The following is a 17,842-nucleotide window of genomic DNA, read 5'->3' on the forward strand; positions in this document are numbered from 1 at the left end:
ATCTTGCTGCCCATGTTGAGAGAGAGCAGCAAAGCAGGTGGTGCCCTCGCTGAAACAGAGCTCTTCAAGCCTAGTGTGCACTCAAGTTCCCTCCAACAACATTAACTCACTTTGTTTGCTTCAGCTGGTTCACCAGTGTTTCCTGCAGAGTGCAGATGTCAAGATCAAACACACACAGCTACAGTGGCTGGGCCACATGGCAAAAACAAAGTGTCACCAGGAAAACACAAATTCACATGGCTTGATTCCTCTGTACAGTATCACATCCCTCCCCCCTTCTTTCCTGCACAACTACGAGTACCTTGCAAAAAAAATCAAGGCTGTGAACAGACTGAGGAAAACACATCCAAGCAAGAGCAGCATGTCCCCTGACACTCAGGAAGCCTAAAGTCACTGTCAGCTGGCTACCCATTACCAGGACACATTTACCAGCACAGAGAAGGTACCAGCTTTCTCTCCCTGCTTAATTGCTCAAGCAGAGTTTTGAGTGGGAGGGGAGGATGGCAGCAGCAACCATCACCACCTGCTACAAAACAGGAGCAGAGGACAACAGATGAGCATGCAGCTGTGAGCTGCACTGGTGTCATGTGTTTAAATATGAACACTGAGAGGGTTAAGGATAAGTCTGTGCCTGCCAGCATTGGTGCCCTTCTGCATCTGGGAACATGGCTGGACCTGGGGTCCCATCTGTTGATGCACTGAACACTTTGATGCAGCTCAAGCCAACAGGAGCTGGCAAGTGAGCAGTGTGTTGGTTTGGTTTTATTACCATTGTTCCTATAAACTCAGCCCTTCCCAAGTACAAGGGAGAATGACACTAATTCACCAATCACACTAACTTCCAGGATCCTCTCCCATCTACACTACAATACTGTGAGGTATTACTTGCATATTCCTGGAAGTCTGGCAGCCAAGATGAATGGATGCTTTTTGTACCTTTAACCTGCACATCAGTCCCCTGCTATGGGAAATCAGCTCTCTACTACAGAAGCTCTGTGAACATTTGCATTTGCTAATTTTTAACAGAGCAGGTGACTAACCTGTTGAGGAACACCTTAGTGCCACAGGGAGACTGTCTTATGTCTCCAGAGCAAGGCACTAACAGCACACACACATAGCGAGCAAGGAGAAACCAAGGTATCCCACAACAGCTTCTCCTTCACCAAGCTTTGTCTAAACAGGGTATCTGAAAGATGCAGGTGTTCTGCAGAGAAAAAACCCTCTGATTGCACAATCAAAGCCTATGCCCAAGGAGCCAAATTAAGGATTCCCAATGAAGCAGGGAAGTATCTCACTTGAAATTGCTTTGCAGTGTCAAACCTGCTCTTTAAAGGTGTTCTCCTTGCATGCAAGATACCATAATGAGCCATGACTGAGAACCTTGAAAACAAAGGGATGTGCTCAGGGTGCTTAGGTATGTCCTGAAGGATTTCAAAGGATAGCCCGAACTTGGGGATGTTGCACAGCAGGTCATAAAAACCAAAGAATGCAGACTTAGTCAACTCCTCACTGGGATAAGCAGAAAAGGTTGCCATTCTTGTGGCATTTCTGCTGACATATTTCACCTTCACATATACCTCATGCCAATCCTGATCAGGAGGAAGAGAGCTGCCAGAGAAATTTGTTAAATCCCAAAGCTGCTCACAGATACTCACCCAGAGCTTAACCCAGAAATGGGGACCATGTGGCTGGAAAGGGCAGAATAACTGTAGGAGCACGCTGGAAGGCACTGCAGTCCTTATGTTGCCATTAAAGAAGGGTCTCGGAGCTCACGTAAGAACAGGCAATCTCAACCCATCTTTCAAATCCCCTGCGTGTAGTTTTAATAATGTTGCAAGGAAAGAGGTCTAGATTCATTGCACTTAAATTGGATTCCCCCCCCGCCAGGACCAAAGAGACTGGTATCAGGGGAAGACTTTCACAGCGACATTAATATGGTTTCTCCATTTCTTAAGAGACTAATTCTACCTCAGCTAACTGAAATCTGAGCTGACAGAAATTTTGCATATCCAGGTGAACTGCTGACACAGGGCTGCTTCAATCTCACACTTTTTTTTTTTGTGAAGACTCTGAAGGAATATGGAACAAGCAAACATCATGCATGTTTGCAGCCTTGTATTTCCCTTTGACAAGGAAGCAGAGATCCGCACTGAAAAATATTGTTGCAAGACTTACCTTTAATAATGCCTTTGAAGGCATCAAGCACAAACGTGATGGATATAAAAAGTGCAATTATTTCTTCTGTTGATCTGTGGAAAAATCCCAGGAATTAATATAGCCATTAGCAGAGTCTGCATGCAACTCCATTCAAAGTAAAGTAAGCATATACGTGCATTTACATGAAAATATACCAATTTTAGTTAGACTCCAAGCAGGAAACAAAACCCAGTGAATCTTTAAAAGCTTTTTTCAAGCTGGAACAATAAGCTGAAATGATACTAGCCTCATCTCACAAAATACATTTTGCAGCAAGTTTGTAATTAAGGAACTTGTGGAATGTATAATTTTTCCATTTGCTGAATAATCCAATCAAAATATGACTTCTTCAAAATAGCTACCTTTTAAAGAGCTTCATCAAAAGACTGAAATTAAAGAGGGAGTACATCACAAGGAAAAAGCTGTTCCACAGTCCAATCCAGGCATAGAAAGCACTGAAATCCAAGTTGTAGTCATCACAGATTCCTCGGATGACTGCAAAAATGAAGCATTCACGTGTCAGATTAAACTTTTGTCATTACCACCCTGTGATTCCCACCTGCTTGATGGCAAAGACAACCAATTTCAAGACCTTCCTGCAACCACTTATGGCAGATACCATTAAACCCCTGTTCTTACTCATGGATGAACACTGGATCAACCTAAACTGTTCTCCCCTTCTCTGTCCCCTTCCTTCACTAGAAACAGAGGCTCTTATCTAGTTGGTTTAATGCAGCCACATGAGAAAACCATCAGATGAAAAACATTTCCTCCTTGAAGCAGAAAAAAACCACTTATTCTCACAAAATGTTTTTTCCTGTGCAAGATGATTCCTTCAGAAATCAACTTTAACTAAACCTGAATCAAATTCTTCCCCCTCTCCCTCGGCACCAGAAGCGGCCCTTCAATATTGATTTATTAAACAAATGCAACTACAGCTCTAACAGGATCGCGAGGTTCTCATACAAATCCCATTACACCGGTCGCAATCACATCAGCCCCAACGTACAAGTTTAATAGACTTACCATTAATGTAGAGTGCTAAAGGAGCCGTAGTTAGGAGTACAACTAGAGGTTGCCCCGAAAAGAGCGCGTAAAGCAGCCCTCCAATACACTGGCCGACAATTGTCTTCTGCACATCTACGAGTAATCAGGAAGGATGGAAACAGGGTTTTTAATCAACACCTCCCTGACCAAGGAGCATTCACAGGCCATAACGAGTAAGAACAATGCTTAAAGGGTATAACAGTGAGACATTGTGAAAGCAAGTGACCCTTTACCAGCAAAGGTGTGCCATTAATTTTGGATGCCATCAGGTTTCCAAATGTTGAACTATGAAAGTTGGGTGGAGGTTTTTTGTTTGGTTTGGGGTATTTTTGGTTGTTTTGTTTTTTAAATTTTAAGCAGCTATAAAAACATAACCAGTATTTGTGGAGCCCTTCAGGACAAGATTTCAGCTGAGACTCCTATGAACTGTAGCAGCAATATCAACTGCTTCAGGGACACAACTTGCATAGACCAAAGCATCATCCGCTATACCAGTGATTTGGCAATCAAATTCAGATCAAAAGCACAGGAGCTTGTACCAGGAAAAACGTGCAGATACCTACATAGTTATAAAGTGAGCATCATAAAAATACAGTAGCATACATCTGTATCAGTCCAAGTCAGATGATACTATTCAAAGTAGTGTTCAGTTTTTCTAGTCTTCTGAGAAAGTCATGAACATAATTAGAAAACCCTTCAGTGGCATTCTATTCATTAAATAAAAGCTATCACAATATTCTGTGACCAGAGCTACTCAGCTTGAATAGATGGGATCCTATAACAGATGCACAAAACTGATAAACTTACCAATAGCTCCTCGAGTATTTTCATCATTGAGTGACCCAAATGCAATGGAAGGAAGGAGGCACGCAAAATACAGAAAGATCATAGTTGTGATGTATTTTCCTATAGCTTTGTTGTTTCCAATAACACCTAGTGTAAATCATAACATACATCACATTAGTACCGCCCACTTTAAAGCATTGAAACCCTACTTGGATCAGTCATATGTATCATTAGTTATTTTAATGCTGAAAGGCAGAAGTAGAAATTCAGTCCACACTTTAAATGTATAGGTAGGTCTTTAATATTTGTTTTTGCACAGCCATGCTCTTTCATTCATCTGAGACCAGAAGTAGAAGCACCAACGTGCCACCAGACTGCTTGAACAGACATTTCTGGCATCATCAAAACAGGAAATACTGGAAGCCTTTTGTTCAGTTTTGCCAGCCCCAAAAGCTTGGAAGAAGATCAAAGCAGAAACCATAAGTTTAAGGTTTATAAAACCCCCATCCCCTGGCCTTTTTAATACCAACTTTATAGGTATTCTGGGCTATGCCCCTAATGAGCTTCACTCATCTTCGCAACTCATGATGCTTTGGGCAGGAAAACATGAAGCACTTTTTTCCCTAGGCAGAAGTCTGAGGTTATAGGCTTGAATCAATAATATGCTATGCCGAGCCAATTAGTGTTAGCAGACTTACAAAAACAAATAGCACAAGAGGTCAGGAATGCGTACATTAAGAGTCTTACTTTAAAAAAAGCCCTTGTGAAAGAATGGCTTCTTTCTTTTCATCCACTTACCCCCTCATCTCCACTGGAAAAATCACACCAGGCCAAAACAAAAACAGCCAGAAAGAGAATTAAAGTGTCATAATAAGAATTTAAGGGCCTCTGAAGTAGCTTCCCTTCCCTTTCCTGTTTTCAGGCTGATGTCCATCCCCAGTGAGCTCATATCACACAAGAAAGGATGAGAGATGACATCTGATATTGCTCAAGGAGAACATAAGTTTTTCCACAGAACAGCCTCTTCAGAGAGAGCACACCAGCGAGGGTCTTTTCAAAGAAAACCTTGAAACAGCCTTCAACCTGCATATGCCACCGTCCTTGATGGTGCTCCTGCTGCAAGACACTTGGACAAGCTTGGAGTTGCCCAATTTCCCTTTCTGGAAGCCTCCTGAACAGTGAACTCCTACACAGACATCTGCCCCTAAGCTCCCAAATGCCCATGTAAGCTGTTGCTAGCATCAGTCCCTTGCTGAAGGAAGCTACAAGTCAATGAGTTGAATCAGGGAAGAGAGGGCTTTGCATTAGAGGCTGTTGGTGCAACACTGAGAAAAATCTGGACATTACCACAACAGACTAACTGTACCTCTGGGACAAATAAAAAAAAAAAATCACTCATTGACTTTGGGATCTTATCTAACATCTGTTTTCTCCACCATTTGCAGTGCAGAGATAAGGACAGAAGGATGCAAAAACCAAAAGTCAAAGATGATGCGTAATGATCAGGCAGGCACATGAATAAAGGACACCTTGTGATGGTTCCTGCTTGCAGACACAACAGCAGACAAATAGGACTTTTGATGCTCAGCATCCTCAAAAAAAGGCAGGGACTGAAACTTGACAAGAGACATCTCAAGCACGCAAATATGAGCCTGACCTTCCAGGAGGCATCGGACCAGCTGTTTCAAGGCAGATTCCTTTCAATTTATTGTGAAGATTCAGAAACCACAGACCACATTCCTGACCACTCTTGGCAACCAAAAGGCCTGAAACTTACTTGTTGCAGATGATGCTTTCTCATGTGATCTTGAGTTCAACAGCTGCAGGCTCGTACCTCACACTCCCAAGTGCCCAAGACTTTTAGAGAAAAGGAAAGACTTGGCAGGGCAAACTGCGGACCAAGTGGTAGTTTTGCAAGCAGAGATGGTCACATCCTCATTCAGATGACTTTGCACCACTCCAGAATACCCATTTTTGAACAAAGTCTTTCCAACATGAAAGGTCAGGAGCAACAATGCCCAAGAGCTTTGAAATCATTCATAAAAAGACAGGCAACCAGGACCAGAGAAGAAACCAATATTAAAAAAAGGTTTATTTGCTGAGCAGAGAAAGCTACGTAAGTGATGAGGTACTTAATCTCACTGAAAGTTTGTCAGATTGTAGTATAAGAGGGCAGAAGGAAGGAAGAAGCCTTGAAGAGCATTGCAAAAGCTCATGCATGGCTTTTAGTTTCAGCTTCAATCCCTGCCAAGTAAAAAGGAGTCCTTGCTGATCATGGAGGTCCTTATGCCACATCATGGCTAGGTCCAAGACTTCCAGTACAAAGCAGTACTTTCTTTAGTCCGTAATCAGCCAGATGAGATCCAAGGAGCAAAGAAACCCTCCCGGAGGGCAGCAAAATTCACTTCATAATGGAGACAATAACTACATCAGATTGAACATAGCCTTTCACAAACATGATCAATCACTCCTTAATCACAGTTAAAATCATGAGCAAATACTGCCTCCTTGTACAGATTCACCCGAGACACGCTAAAATCCAGTGTTAACCACAGTTTACCTTTTGCCTTTTTAAAGTCAACATCTAGTTAAATATTTTCAGGGTCTATTTGCAACCCAGGGACTGACATTACTTCATTTAAATGAAGGTGAGCTGCATTATGATGGCATTTCATCTGTAGCAGGCTCATAAAGCCATTGAAAAATGTGTCATTCCAACTGCACAATATAAATTTGTAGCAGAAAAATCAACTCTCAGTCCAGCTGTGACATTTGAGTAGCTGACTATTACAGAAGCAATCCCTTGACGTTAAGGTACATCTACACATTGAAACGGGAAGCAATTATGTTCATCAACATGACAGTTCTATTTTACTTGCTTGAATTTCTGAAATGTCATAGTTTTTTTTAAAGACAAGGTTAGAGTTTCAGAGAAAACTGCAGCATTGCTAGCTTCACTTTGTTTGGTATTCTGCATTAGTAAGTTAATGACCAAGAGACCCAAAGACTGGGACTAGAGCTCCTTAAGTCTAATTGTACATTTACTGAATTAAAGTAGAGACAGATGGACATTCTATGAAATGTCTGACTATTAATGTTCTTTCCCAATTCTCTGAAATGTCCAACACAAAACAAGTTTAATTATACTGATCTGCAACACAGCAGCAAGGATGTATCTATTAAAACCCTAATTTAAAAAAAAAAATCACCTTTCAATAGTAAGAGCACACAGTAAGGATAACTGTTCATAGGTTTTGAGCCATAAAAACTCAAAAGCATTACATGCTTCTGCTAATGCCCTCAAGCTGGGCTTTCACTTATGTTAGTAGCTGCTGGACTCTGCCCAATTTTCTGAAGATGAACAGAAAATGAATCTTCCCTGAAGTCCTGTGAAGAGTAAATCATAGTACAAATGAGGCTAAGAACTTAGCTGGAAAAGGAAATCCACACTTAACTGATTTTGGAGCAGAGAAGCCAAGCATATGCTCAGACTAGAGAAGTATGAAGAAACAAATCAAGGGCTCAGTTTCCCTTCTTCTCTTGTTTCTTTCAGCCCATTTCCCATTAAGTGCTAGTCTCTTGGAAGGAAGCATCCACAGACAAAACAAGATGCTTTTATGTATCTTTAATGCATTCCCATCCACCGCTGACACAGAGTGACTTCCAGAGCATCATAGCTGCAAACCCAGGTCACGATGCCCCAAAGCATCCAACAAGTCAGTTATCAAGTGGCTGCTGAACTTTTACACCAAGGTGATATTTAGGAATGAAGGGCTGCAAAGCGATGCAGGAGCTACCCCATCATCTAACCTAGAGCAGCAGAGGCACTGAAGAAAAAGGAAAAAGCCTATCTGCAATCCCTTTATCTTTCCTCCTCCCTCAGGAATGCAATCCTGCCAAACAAGGTGGTCAGTGCAACCAGGTGAGAGAGTCAATCAAGATTTGGCACATGCCACAGCCAATCCACAGTCAACATTTTAGCAGGTTTATGCTCTGTGCTATCAGACAACCAGCAAGACAAACCTTCCCTTTCAAATCCTATTCTTCTGCTGCCTTCAAGCCTTCCTTCTAAGCATGCCTGCATTACAGATAGCTTTGGAGATCCTCCCTCCTGTAAAACATCAACACCAAATCCCAAGGGTGATGCCAGCAGATGTGCTTGCCTTACTCTCAGGAGCTGGTTAGGGACCCTCTGCAGTACCAAGGACAGGGAGGAATCCACATCACCAAGCTGAACTACCCACCCACCATGGCACATGCAGAGGACAGGTCCAGGAAAAAAGGGGGAAACAGGTTAAATCTCAGTTCTCCTCTCTGCCATCCACCCTCCCTACCCACAAGAGGTGAAGGAATACAGCCGAACACAACATCAAAGCTCACCATAAAACTCTTCAGGCACCTCAAATTCCCCCCCCAGCACTCCAGGCACTACATTCATAAGTGTTTATTCCTCCATGTGGTACCAGAAAATACACACTGAAGAATAAGGGTAGCAACTTTAAGGCGTTTCAGGAAACTTGTAGCTGAGTCCAGGCAGAATTCCCTCCTGCATTAAAACTAGCCTCAATATAAAAAAAAATTCAGGAAGTTCCTACAGTTCTACCAAGTTTTAAAGAGTAATAATATTGATACACACATGTTTTGAGCCTATACGACAATATCAGGATGAAGTTCTGTACAAACTTTAAGAAAGCAGAATCCCATAAACAAAGGTTGTAGTCATTAAGAGGAGACTACATGCCAAATTGTGTTAATCCTAACTTCAAAGGAAAATTACAGGTGTTCTTAAGCTGAGCATAATCCAGTTGTTCATCTTCACATGCTCCTGCTGGGAGACACCTATTACCTATCACTGAAGTCCTGGACCAAAAGTTTAGAAAACTCTTCCTTGATCCTTTCAGGTTCAGTAAAATGCACAAGACTTCTACAATCCAAGGCAGACCTAAAACTGACAAATTCCTAATCTGGAGGAAAAAAAGACAAAAAAGAGAAAGATGTTTCCCTTATTTCCTCTCCCAAATCGTGATGGTTAAGGATAATGTAATGGCCAGCTTTGTGCAGTGTGTGAAGACCAATCCTGCAAAAGTCCAACTGACAAAACATTTGCTGGCCCTACACAAAAGCCTTATTATTTATCACCCTGCCCTTAATCAGTTTATCTGTCTAAACCAAAACCCCGGGATGCTTCTCAGATTGAGGATTTAGAGACTCCAACCATTCAAAAAGGCATCTTTGTAATTCAGAGCTCTTTGATGATGCACGTGTGGCTGTCTGGAGTGCAGATACTTGGATAGCTCAAATCCCCAATGTTCTGGTACACTGCTGCTTTGAGATGGTCCAGGAATTTCACATTCCTGATCACCTTCGGTCTTGGTGGTTTATGGCAGATGCTTTATGCTCCATCTGGTTTTCATTCCATACAGATCCTTAAAGAATTCACCCTAATTTGTGGTTTCTGGGAAGAAATAGCACATACTAATATATATAGGTTCTTAAAAATCCTTCCCCCCAATCATATTTGAAAGAGCACAACTGCTCCTAAGGCGAGTACTTCACATTTGAGCTGCAGTAGTTCTTGAGTTTCACTTGGCTCGTTTCTGCATCTTTCACTCTCCAGTAGTCGTACAACAATGCATTTACACTTCTTAACATATACTTGCATTTTATACCAAATCCTTTTTTTCTGGAATATTTGTAATGCTCACTATGACATCATTTCATCACTCAGGGCAGATGCAACCAAGGGAACAGTTATTTCAGGCTAGTCAATCCCAGCCCCTTGTTTAGGTCAAGCTTGATCTGCTATGTACATTGGTTCATGGAAAGCTTTCAGACTTTGACTATAGCTGACAGCCCTGGGGCTAAAAGGCAGCATGCACAGGCTACTTTGGATGCATGCAGAGCCAGAACACAGACCTCAAAATGGATTTCCAGATGTGCTGACAGTCAATGTCATCTGCAGGACCATCACACAATGCATTTGTGCCCATAAACCTGCTGCACTCAGGACATTGACAACTATAGGTGGAGCAAGCCGACGCTGCTCTGTCTTGACACACACACACGAGTCTCCCACAGGATGCTTCTCCCCGAACAGCAGTCCTGCAGCACTTCCCTTCTGAAGTGCTTCAGTGTCCCTTTATAATGACAGGTAGACTTTGACAGCCCTACAAAGCAACAGCCATAAAGATGAAGTGTCCTGAACCCACTCCAGAGGTGTCCAGATTAGGATCTTAAGTCCCCTATCAGACCTAGTGCCAATGATGTACATGCCAAGAAATATTCTTCTGTTTTATCAGACTCCTTGCTGCTACCCTGAAAATTAATTTCTTGTTCCCCTTCCTCCTCAACGTACCCTCAAATCCCCTGAAAACATAGCATTAGCTTGATTTCAAACAGAGCATGCCCTCCTGTCACCCCAAGCCCCCTGAAAACAGTTTCATCCCAGCAGTTACAAAGCACCTGGAGAAGGCAGCCAGCACTCAACCACTGTGCCAAGCCAACTTCTCATCTCATTTTATTCTTCCCAGCTGAATGGATAACACCAACTACAAAATGCATCGTGGTGGATGAAGCAGTCCTAGTCGACAAAGCCGGATCTTTGTGGGAAGCAACTATTTGGCAACTCCCCCAGACACACGGCATCTCCTTCAGTTGAACAGCCAACAGCTGATTGCTATGTTCCTCTGCTGGTAGTGACCATCCTTGTTGAAATGCAGTGGAGGACACACATCCATACCCTGCCCATGCTTGCTTTCAAGCTTAAGCATCTGTGGAAGGCAGCTTTGCACTAGAACGCTTGTCTGAAAAAACGAGGCTCAGGTATGCATCTTATTTTCTTATGCCAACTCCAAGGGAGATAGCCCGCAGCAGAGGTGCAGCAGGGAAGGCTGGGACACTGTGGCTTGAGCTAGGGGAAGATTTAACAGCAGGAAGGTGTCTGACACAGCCCCGACATTCTCCCTGTCAACACTCTACATCTTTATTTTACACAAGCTTTCCGGGTTTGATACTTGAATATATTAACCAACTCCCCAATAAGCTGTAAGAAAGTGAATGTGTTTTGACATCGGGCTGAGGCTCTGTAATCATGGTTTGCCCTGAAGACTTCACAGCCTTTAAGACTCTCTGAAAGTGAAAGTTTGCAAGTGAAAAGGGAGAAAGTGACTCTTAAAACCAACAAGGCCATTTTAGGAGCTATATAAAGACCGAAACCTGAGGCTCAATATAAACACTGTATTGCTGCTCCTGTGATCTGGCTACAGTAGACAAGCTATATCCTGTTTTTAAAAGCACCAAGCTGATGTTACTGCAGCTCAGATTTTGTTTAAGCATTCTCAACTCCCACAGCATCACCGTAATTGCTATTGATGCTGGCTTGCAAAGCCAGCAGAAAGGGTCTATTAGGCCAGCGCTGACTAATTAGGTTGAAATGAGAGTTGATCTGTCTATGCACAACAATAATCAATCCATTTAATCACCTCATTGCTTAATAAAAATTAAAATCCTTATCTACATACAGCTAGCATCTTCATTAAAGGAACACTGCAAGATTCTCATCTATAGTGTGCCATGCTGCCTATTCACAGGCTTTTGTCAAAATATTATTTTAAATAAGAGAGCTATTACACATATCAAAGAACACATTGAATGCACACTGTAAACAGGACATCGCATCACAAAAATTCAAAATCAGGCCAATGCTTTCATAAACATTGGCCAACATACCGTCAGTGAAGTCCAAAGCGTACACTGGAAATCTTCGTGCAATGTCATCAGAAATCCCCTTGCCAACACTGAGAAACTCATGCAACTAAAGAAAGGAAGGAAGTGCTGTGTCAGTTTAAAGGCTCATGTATTGTTAAAGAGATTAACCTCCTTATTCAATACTGATAGGAGCAAAACTAGTCATTTTGAATAGGGTATTCAAATCAGATTTTGTAATGATAATAAAAATAAACTCTTCGCACTTCAGTTTATATCCTCAAAGAGCATTGTAAAAGAGAAAATTCCCCCAAATCACTGTTTTCCTCCCTTCCTTTCCTTTCCCCTCTCCTATTCATATCTACATCCCTGCTTTGCAGGTAAGGGAGCTGATGCACAGTGTGGAAATTACCCGCTGAAAACCTGGCCAACAGCAGGATGCTGCGTAATGCCTGGGTACCCGTGTGATAAACATCAGGTCAGAGATGCCTCTCCTACCCTGCTAGCCAACATCTTTTTCTTTAGACACCACTGGAAAAAACTCTTCCCCCAAATCCACATGAAGACTCTGAAAGAGGATCCCCAGCAAGTGCTCCCTTCCTCCGCATTGCCACAGAAAGGGAGACTTCAAATCGACTTAAGGGAACTAAGACTCTACACCTCAAACTCCACCAAAAAGGGAACAAGCTTGAGTAACTTCACTAACCAAACCGTAACTCCTGCCCATTAAAAGACAGTAAGATTATTGTGAAAGGGTTCCAAAACTCCAACATGTTTCCTTTTATTTCTGGTTTAGGGGCCTGCAAGGTACAGTATGATTTTTTTTTTTAATATATGATCTGATACTCACCACAGGCAATAAGGAGCTTTTCAGAAATATGTGACAGCTGCTATTGACTTACAGCCTCCCAATTCTCACAACTACATCCTTACAGAAAGCACATGGAAAGCATCAGAGTAGGCAACACTTGCAAATGAGGCACCTGTCAGATTTTTTTTTCCTATTATCCTCAACTCAAGAGTACACATACTACTCTGAAAATCAAATGCACCTTTATACAGTGCTAATTACCCCAGCTGCCTCATCTAAACCATTTCATATGGTTTATTGCAGAACAGAAGACTTATAACCTCTGCTAGGGAGTGTGTGGGGGGGAAAATCACAGATTCAAAATTTACACCAACAAATCATCTCAAACCAGCATGGACATCTTCCTTTAGCTGGTTTACGTAGAAACTGATAAAAACTATTGCTTTAGAAAGGACTTGACAGTACAATGCTTAACAGATTACACAAAACTTTGCCTTTTCTCATGGGACTCACCTGCTTTGCAGTGCCTGGAAGATCAGAGCCATAAATAAAGCACAAGAAGGAAACCTTTCCCTTCGGAGGAATACAACGGGCACAGCAAACACTAGGGTTTGGGGTGCAAAAGATACCTCAGAGGACCAGCTCCTTTATCAGTGACTGAAACCTCGTATTTCATAGAATCATAGAATGGTTTGGGTTGGAAAGGACCTCAAAGATCATCTGGTTCCAACCCCCCTGCCATGGGCAGGGACACCCTCCACTAGCCCAGGTTGCCCAAAGCCCCATCCAACCTGGCCTTGAACACTGCCAGGGATGGGGCCTCCACAACCTCTCTGGGCAACCTGTTCCAGTGCCTCACCACTCTAACAGTCAAGAATTTCTTTCTAACATCTCATCTAAATCCACCCTCCTTCAGCTTAAACCCATTACCCTTGTCCTGTCACTACACTCCCTGATAAACAGTCCCTCACCATCTTTCCTGTAGGCCCCTTTAGATACTGGTAAGCTGCAATTAGATCTCCCCAGAGCCTTCTTTTCTCCAGGCTGAACAACCCCAACTCTCTCAGCCTGTCCTCATAGCAGAGGTGCTCCAGCCCTCTGATCAGCTTCATGGCCTCCTCTGGACTCGCTCCAACAGCTCCTTGTCTCTCCTGTACTGGGGCCCCCAGAGCTGGATGCAGTACTCCAGGTGGGGTCTTACAAGAGCCGAGTAGAGGGGCAGGATCACCTCCCTTGACCTGCTGGTCACACCTCTTTTGATGCAGCCCAGGACACGGTTGGCTTTCTGGGCTGCAAGCGCACACTGCCGGCTCATGTTGAGCTTCTCATCAGTCAGTCCCCCCAAGTCCTTCTCCTCAGGGCTGCTCCTACTTATGTCAAGTCTGTTGCACTTCGCATTTTGCCAATACACCTGTTTTACTTCAGGACAGTTCCAACTCTGACCTGAACCGCCAGGATGAAAAGACAGCAGACACCAGCATAACATCTGCATTTCAAGTATTTCCAAACAAACTATGAGCTTAAACCATATTTGAAGGCAAATTTGGACATCAAAGCCATATGCACTTGAAAAGCAATTTAATTTCCCCCCCGCCCCCCAGAAAGACATTCCTGAAGGCACAAGTCAGCCAGAGAATCACAATAGCTTTAATGACTAATACATTTACTTGTCTTGCTACAGTGTGTACGGGGAAAACGATGCTTAGGGTATCTCATCTTCTAGGAAAGAAGTCACATGCTGCTGGCCCAGGGCTGAGAGAGAAGTGGGGAGGTAGGAGGCATTCATGCACATTGTCTGTTCGTAGGCAGCAGTGAGTGTGCAGAAAAAGCTGCCTAACTTGTCCCACAAGGAACATTGATGCAAATTTGAGGGGAGGTAATGGGTTATGTCTGAGACCCCCAATTCCTTCGTGCATTTATTTCTTGCATGTGTGAAAGTTTAGCTGAGGGTGGGGTATGGGGATGTCAAGCTAAACCTTATCAGTGGCTAAGTATGAGGAAAGCTGTTTCTTCTGCACGGCTAATTCTCCTCTTCACTTTCCTCTCTGCTCTACTAACCTCATACTCAACTTGGGTTGCACTGAGGAGATAAAAGACCAAGTTTACTGACCTCTGAAGTTACTGCCCTTCTTAGTTTTACTTTTATCCCCGAACCTATCCACCACATATCTTCACTGTCTAACTATTCCAGATGTCTTTCAGTCTGACTTTTGCCTCCTTCCGTCTTCTGAGCTTGCACTTTGTGAGGTTTCCAAAGATCTTGGGAAGGACAGTGCTGACCTGTCATTCTTGCCCCTTTTTGATCTGCTTCCTCATACACCCCAGTGCTAGGAATTTCTCAGACTGCCACTCCCTGCTTTTCTCATTTAGTGGGTCAAGTTTGGCTGACCTATTGTCTTTCCACTCCCATTTGTGGTGGCACCTCTCTCACGGCCCTGCTGTCTTTGATTTAACATGCTGATACTAGGTGACCTTATCTAGGAGGCCAGAGCTGCATCCCCCACCAAGCTCAAGGCTTACTAGCCTTTAGGAACTGCAGCTCAGGTACCCAGCACCAAATCGTCCTTCAGTCTCCTATTGTCCTCTTCTGCAAGTCCTTCCAGTGCTTTGCCCATGTTGCTCCTAATGCACAAGGGAGGAAAGAGCAGCAAAAAGGAATACGCAAAAAAATCAGAGATGAAGTTTATGAATTTTCTACTTTCCATTTTACAAATCCCTTTAAGTCTCTTGCCATAAACAAACATCCATTGAGTTAGAGGGTAAATCAGCACTATAAGTTACACAGCCAAAGAGAAGATATCTGCTCCAACAAGACAGGCTCTTTCTCAGTCCTCCCCTGAAGTACTATACTAGGGGGCTGCATGACTATTTTACACAGACCAGGGACACATGCTATCCTCCCTCCTGCCGATGCTGAGCCAACATAGCCCAGCCCTCTCACTAAATCCACACAGGTATCAGACACAAAAAATCACAGCCAGAAAGAATCACAACTGTTAGGGGCTCCTCTAGGAACAAAAATCACAATTAGATGCCTCAGTAAACAAGAGGATTTCAGGTTGACTTAATTATGACTAAGTACATAGCCTTGCCTAAATAATCCTCTGAGATGAGCCAAAGCAAACTGACTGTGCAGTAGGCACAGCATGGCATGCAACTGTCATGTCCCCTTCAGTACTTTAGCAGAGGCAAAAACGAGTCCTTGCAAAAATCCCACTTGTGCACAGAGCATTTCTGCCCCATCACTGCAGGATGAAGGGAATAAGGGAGGCAGGAGGCAGATTTTTTTTGCTATTCAGAGACTTTACTCTCTTGGCCCCTCCTGAGGACTCATTTGTAATAATACAGTCGCTCCGGATTGGGGTATTTATTTCACTGGGGGCAGTTCACAGGTTGAATTTACACCCTGGTCTCATATGAGTTTGTGCTCGTATTAAATACTTCCTTTCTAGAAGGCTATCACACAAGGCAGGCAGAGGGGGAGATGTTCCTGGAGATGGCTGTCATAGGAACTGAGGAATGCAAGCTATAATCTCAAATCAACTTCACTTCTCCAGGCAAATCTTTTCTTGCCAGGAAAAGAAATCTCCATCCCAGTTCTTAAGGTCTATGCTGGCAAGATAGAGTCAGGGACAGCTTCTTCCAGGAGCCATGAGAAAGCAGAGTTACTACTACACAGGCTGCATCTCATGAGAACTGAAGGATAAAACATTTTTAAAACAATGATTTACCAAATCCAGACCAAGAATGGTCAATGCCAAGAACATGCACCAAAAGAAACAAGCATCACTATCCACAGCACTGGCCCAGAGCTGTCACAAGGCTGCTGGCCCAGCAAGGCAGGTAGGAACCACCACTTCTCAGGGCCAACACCTACAAGATCAGTGTTGCATCCAGCCCTCCTGCTCAAATCACAGAGCAGAAAATCCTCTAAAGACATTTTTAAAAGGGCTAATTTTAGCAGACGAGCCAGACACTTTCACTGCTCTAACAAAAAACTCCTTGGAAACACCAAGTGCAAAGGGTTAAACCTACTTTACCTAAATTACATTACTGTAACTACTCTGAATGACCTAGGTTTAAAGAGGGTTTCAGGACTTGTTCTGCAAACTTAAGAGCAGGTACAGGGTCTAGGAAAGTTCAAAGCGCTACCTATAAGGAAGAGGATTCTGCAGGAAAAAACATGAGCTTTGCTCATTTCCAGATGTGCAGATCAAAACCCCTTAAGTCTATTCCAGGAAAAAAAGTGATAAGTTGACCAGCTTCTGCACTGTAGGCAACCCAAAGCTTTAAGGTTACATGTAATTCAGGGACAGGAGCAGCAAGCTACAGATGGCACAGCTTATTTTTCAGGTATGTTGTCTGGTTAAAGAATGAATGTCTGAACGGAAAAGCAAAGCAATGACCAATACACAGGAAATTCCAGAAAAGAAAGCCGAGTTACAGCATTTCCCTCTGACTTTAAAATACAAAGCAAGTAACATTTTACAGAGCTACAGATCAAACAGCGAGAAGTCAGGCCAAATACTGACAGGCAACTTTTAAGTGAAATTACTGTGCAGGAATGGCCAAGAAGTCTTCTGGCTGCAGGAAAGACAAGCAGCAGCTTCCTTCAGAGACTTCTGATCATAAGGATTAAGTACCTTGGACCGACAATGCACAGTGATCCATTAATCCCACCCTTGACTAAGCATCTGGAATCAAAGTCCTGTAACCATTTCAACCCCCTACTGCTCTGCATCCCTTCAGCACCTGCCTCTTTGAAGTGCTTTTTTTCACATTTACAGCAGGAGCTGAGGAAGGTAGACACACAGCAGCCTTTTGTAGAAACCTCAGTGCTGAGAGCTTACTAGGAGAGCCCAATGGACACAAGCAGCACAAGTGCTTCATCTCCTTACCCAAAACCCCTTGTGTTTAAGCATTTGGACGCCTCTGAAGCAGGGGTGTGGCCGATGTTGGCCAGCCTTACCTTGAGTGGCTTAGGACCATGCAACTTGTGCCCATCACTCATCGCCGAGGGTCTCTGATTCACCACCGTCAACAAGTGGCGTTGGTGGACTAGGGCTTCCTTGAACTCCTCTTCAGTTTTGGTTTCTAGGAGTTTCTGTCGAAAGGTTATGTCCGAAAACATTGTGGCAAAGGTCCTGCCCACTTCTGTGGCTGTTTTGGTACTTTTCTGAGCAGAAGAGACAGAAAAAGCCTTGTAAGTCTATTTTCTTTCACTTCTGAAAGGTAAACCCACTCATTTAACCCATTGGGCACCATCTGAAGAGCAAGATGCCTGGCTTCCAGAACCCG

General features: G+C 43.3%; 1 protein-coding gene across 4 annotated transcripts in view; it reads right to left on the reverse strand.

Annotated features, from left to right (window-relative positions):
* The window catches only part of SLC4A11 (solute carrier family 4 member 11), a 94,827-nt gene that overhangs the window by 19,829 nt on the left and 57,156 nt on the right, over positions 1-17,842 (reverse strand). For all 4 annotated transcript variants that reach the window (XM_075752824.1, XM_075752825.1, XM_075752827.1 and 1 more), the window contains 6 exons: positions 17,514-17,720; positions 11,758-11,842; positions 4,051-4,176; positions 3,223-3,336; positions 2,559-2,691; positions 2,176-2,249 (listed from right to left, as the gene is read on the reverse strand). In XM_075752824.1, coding sequence (XP_075608939.1) covers positions 2,176-2,249; positions 2,559-2,691; positions 3,223-3,336; positions 4,051-4,176; positions 11,758-11,842; positions 17,514-17,720 — 739 coding nt within the window. The remainder of the gene's footprint in view (positions 1-2,175; positions 2,250-2,558; positions 2,692-3,222; positions 3,337-4,050; positions 4,177-11,757; positions 11,843-17,513; positions 17,721-17,842) is intronic.

Source organism: Balearica regulorum, chromosome 4 (assembly GCF_011004875.1).
Source record: "Balearica regulorum gibbericeps isolate bBalReg1 chromosome 4, bBalReg1.pri, whole genome shotgun sequence".
NCBI lineage: Eukaryota > Metazoa > Chordata > Aves > Gruiformes > Gruidae > Balearica > Balearica regulorum.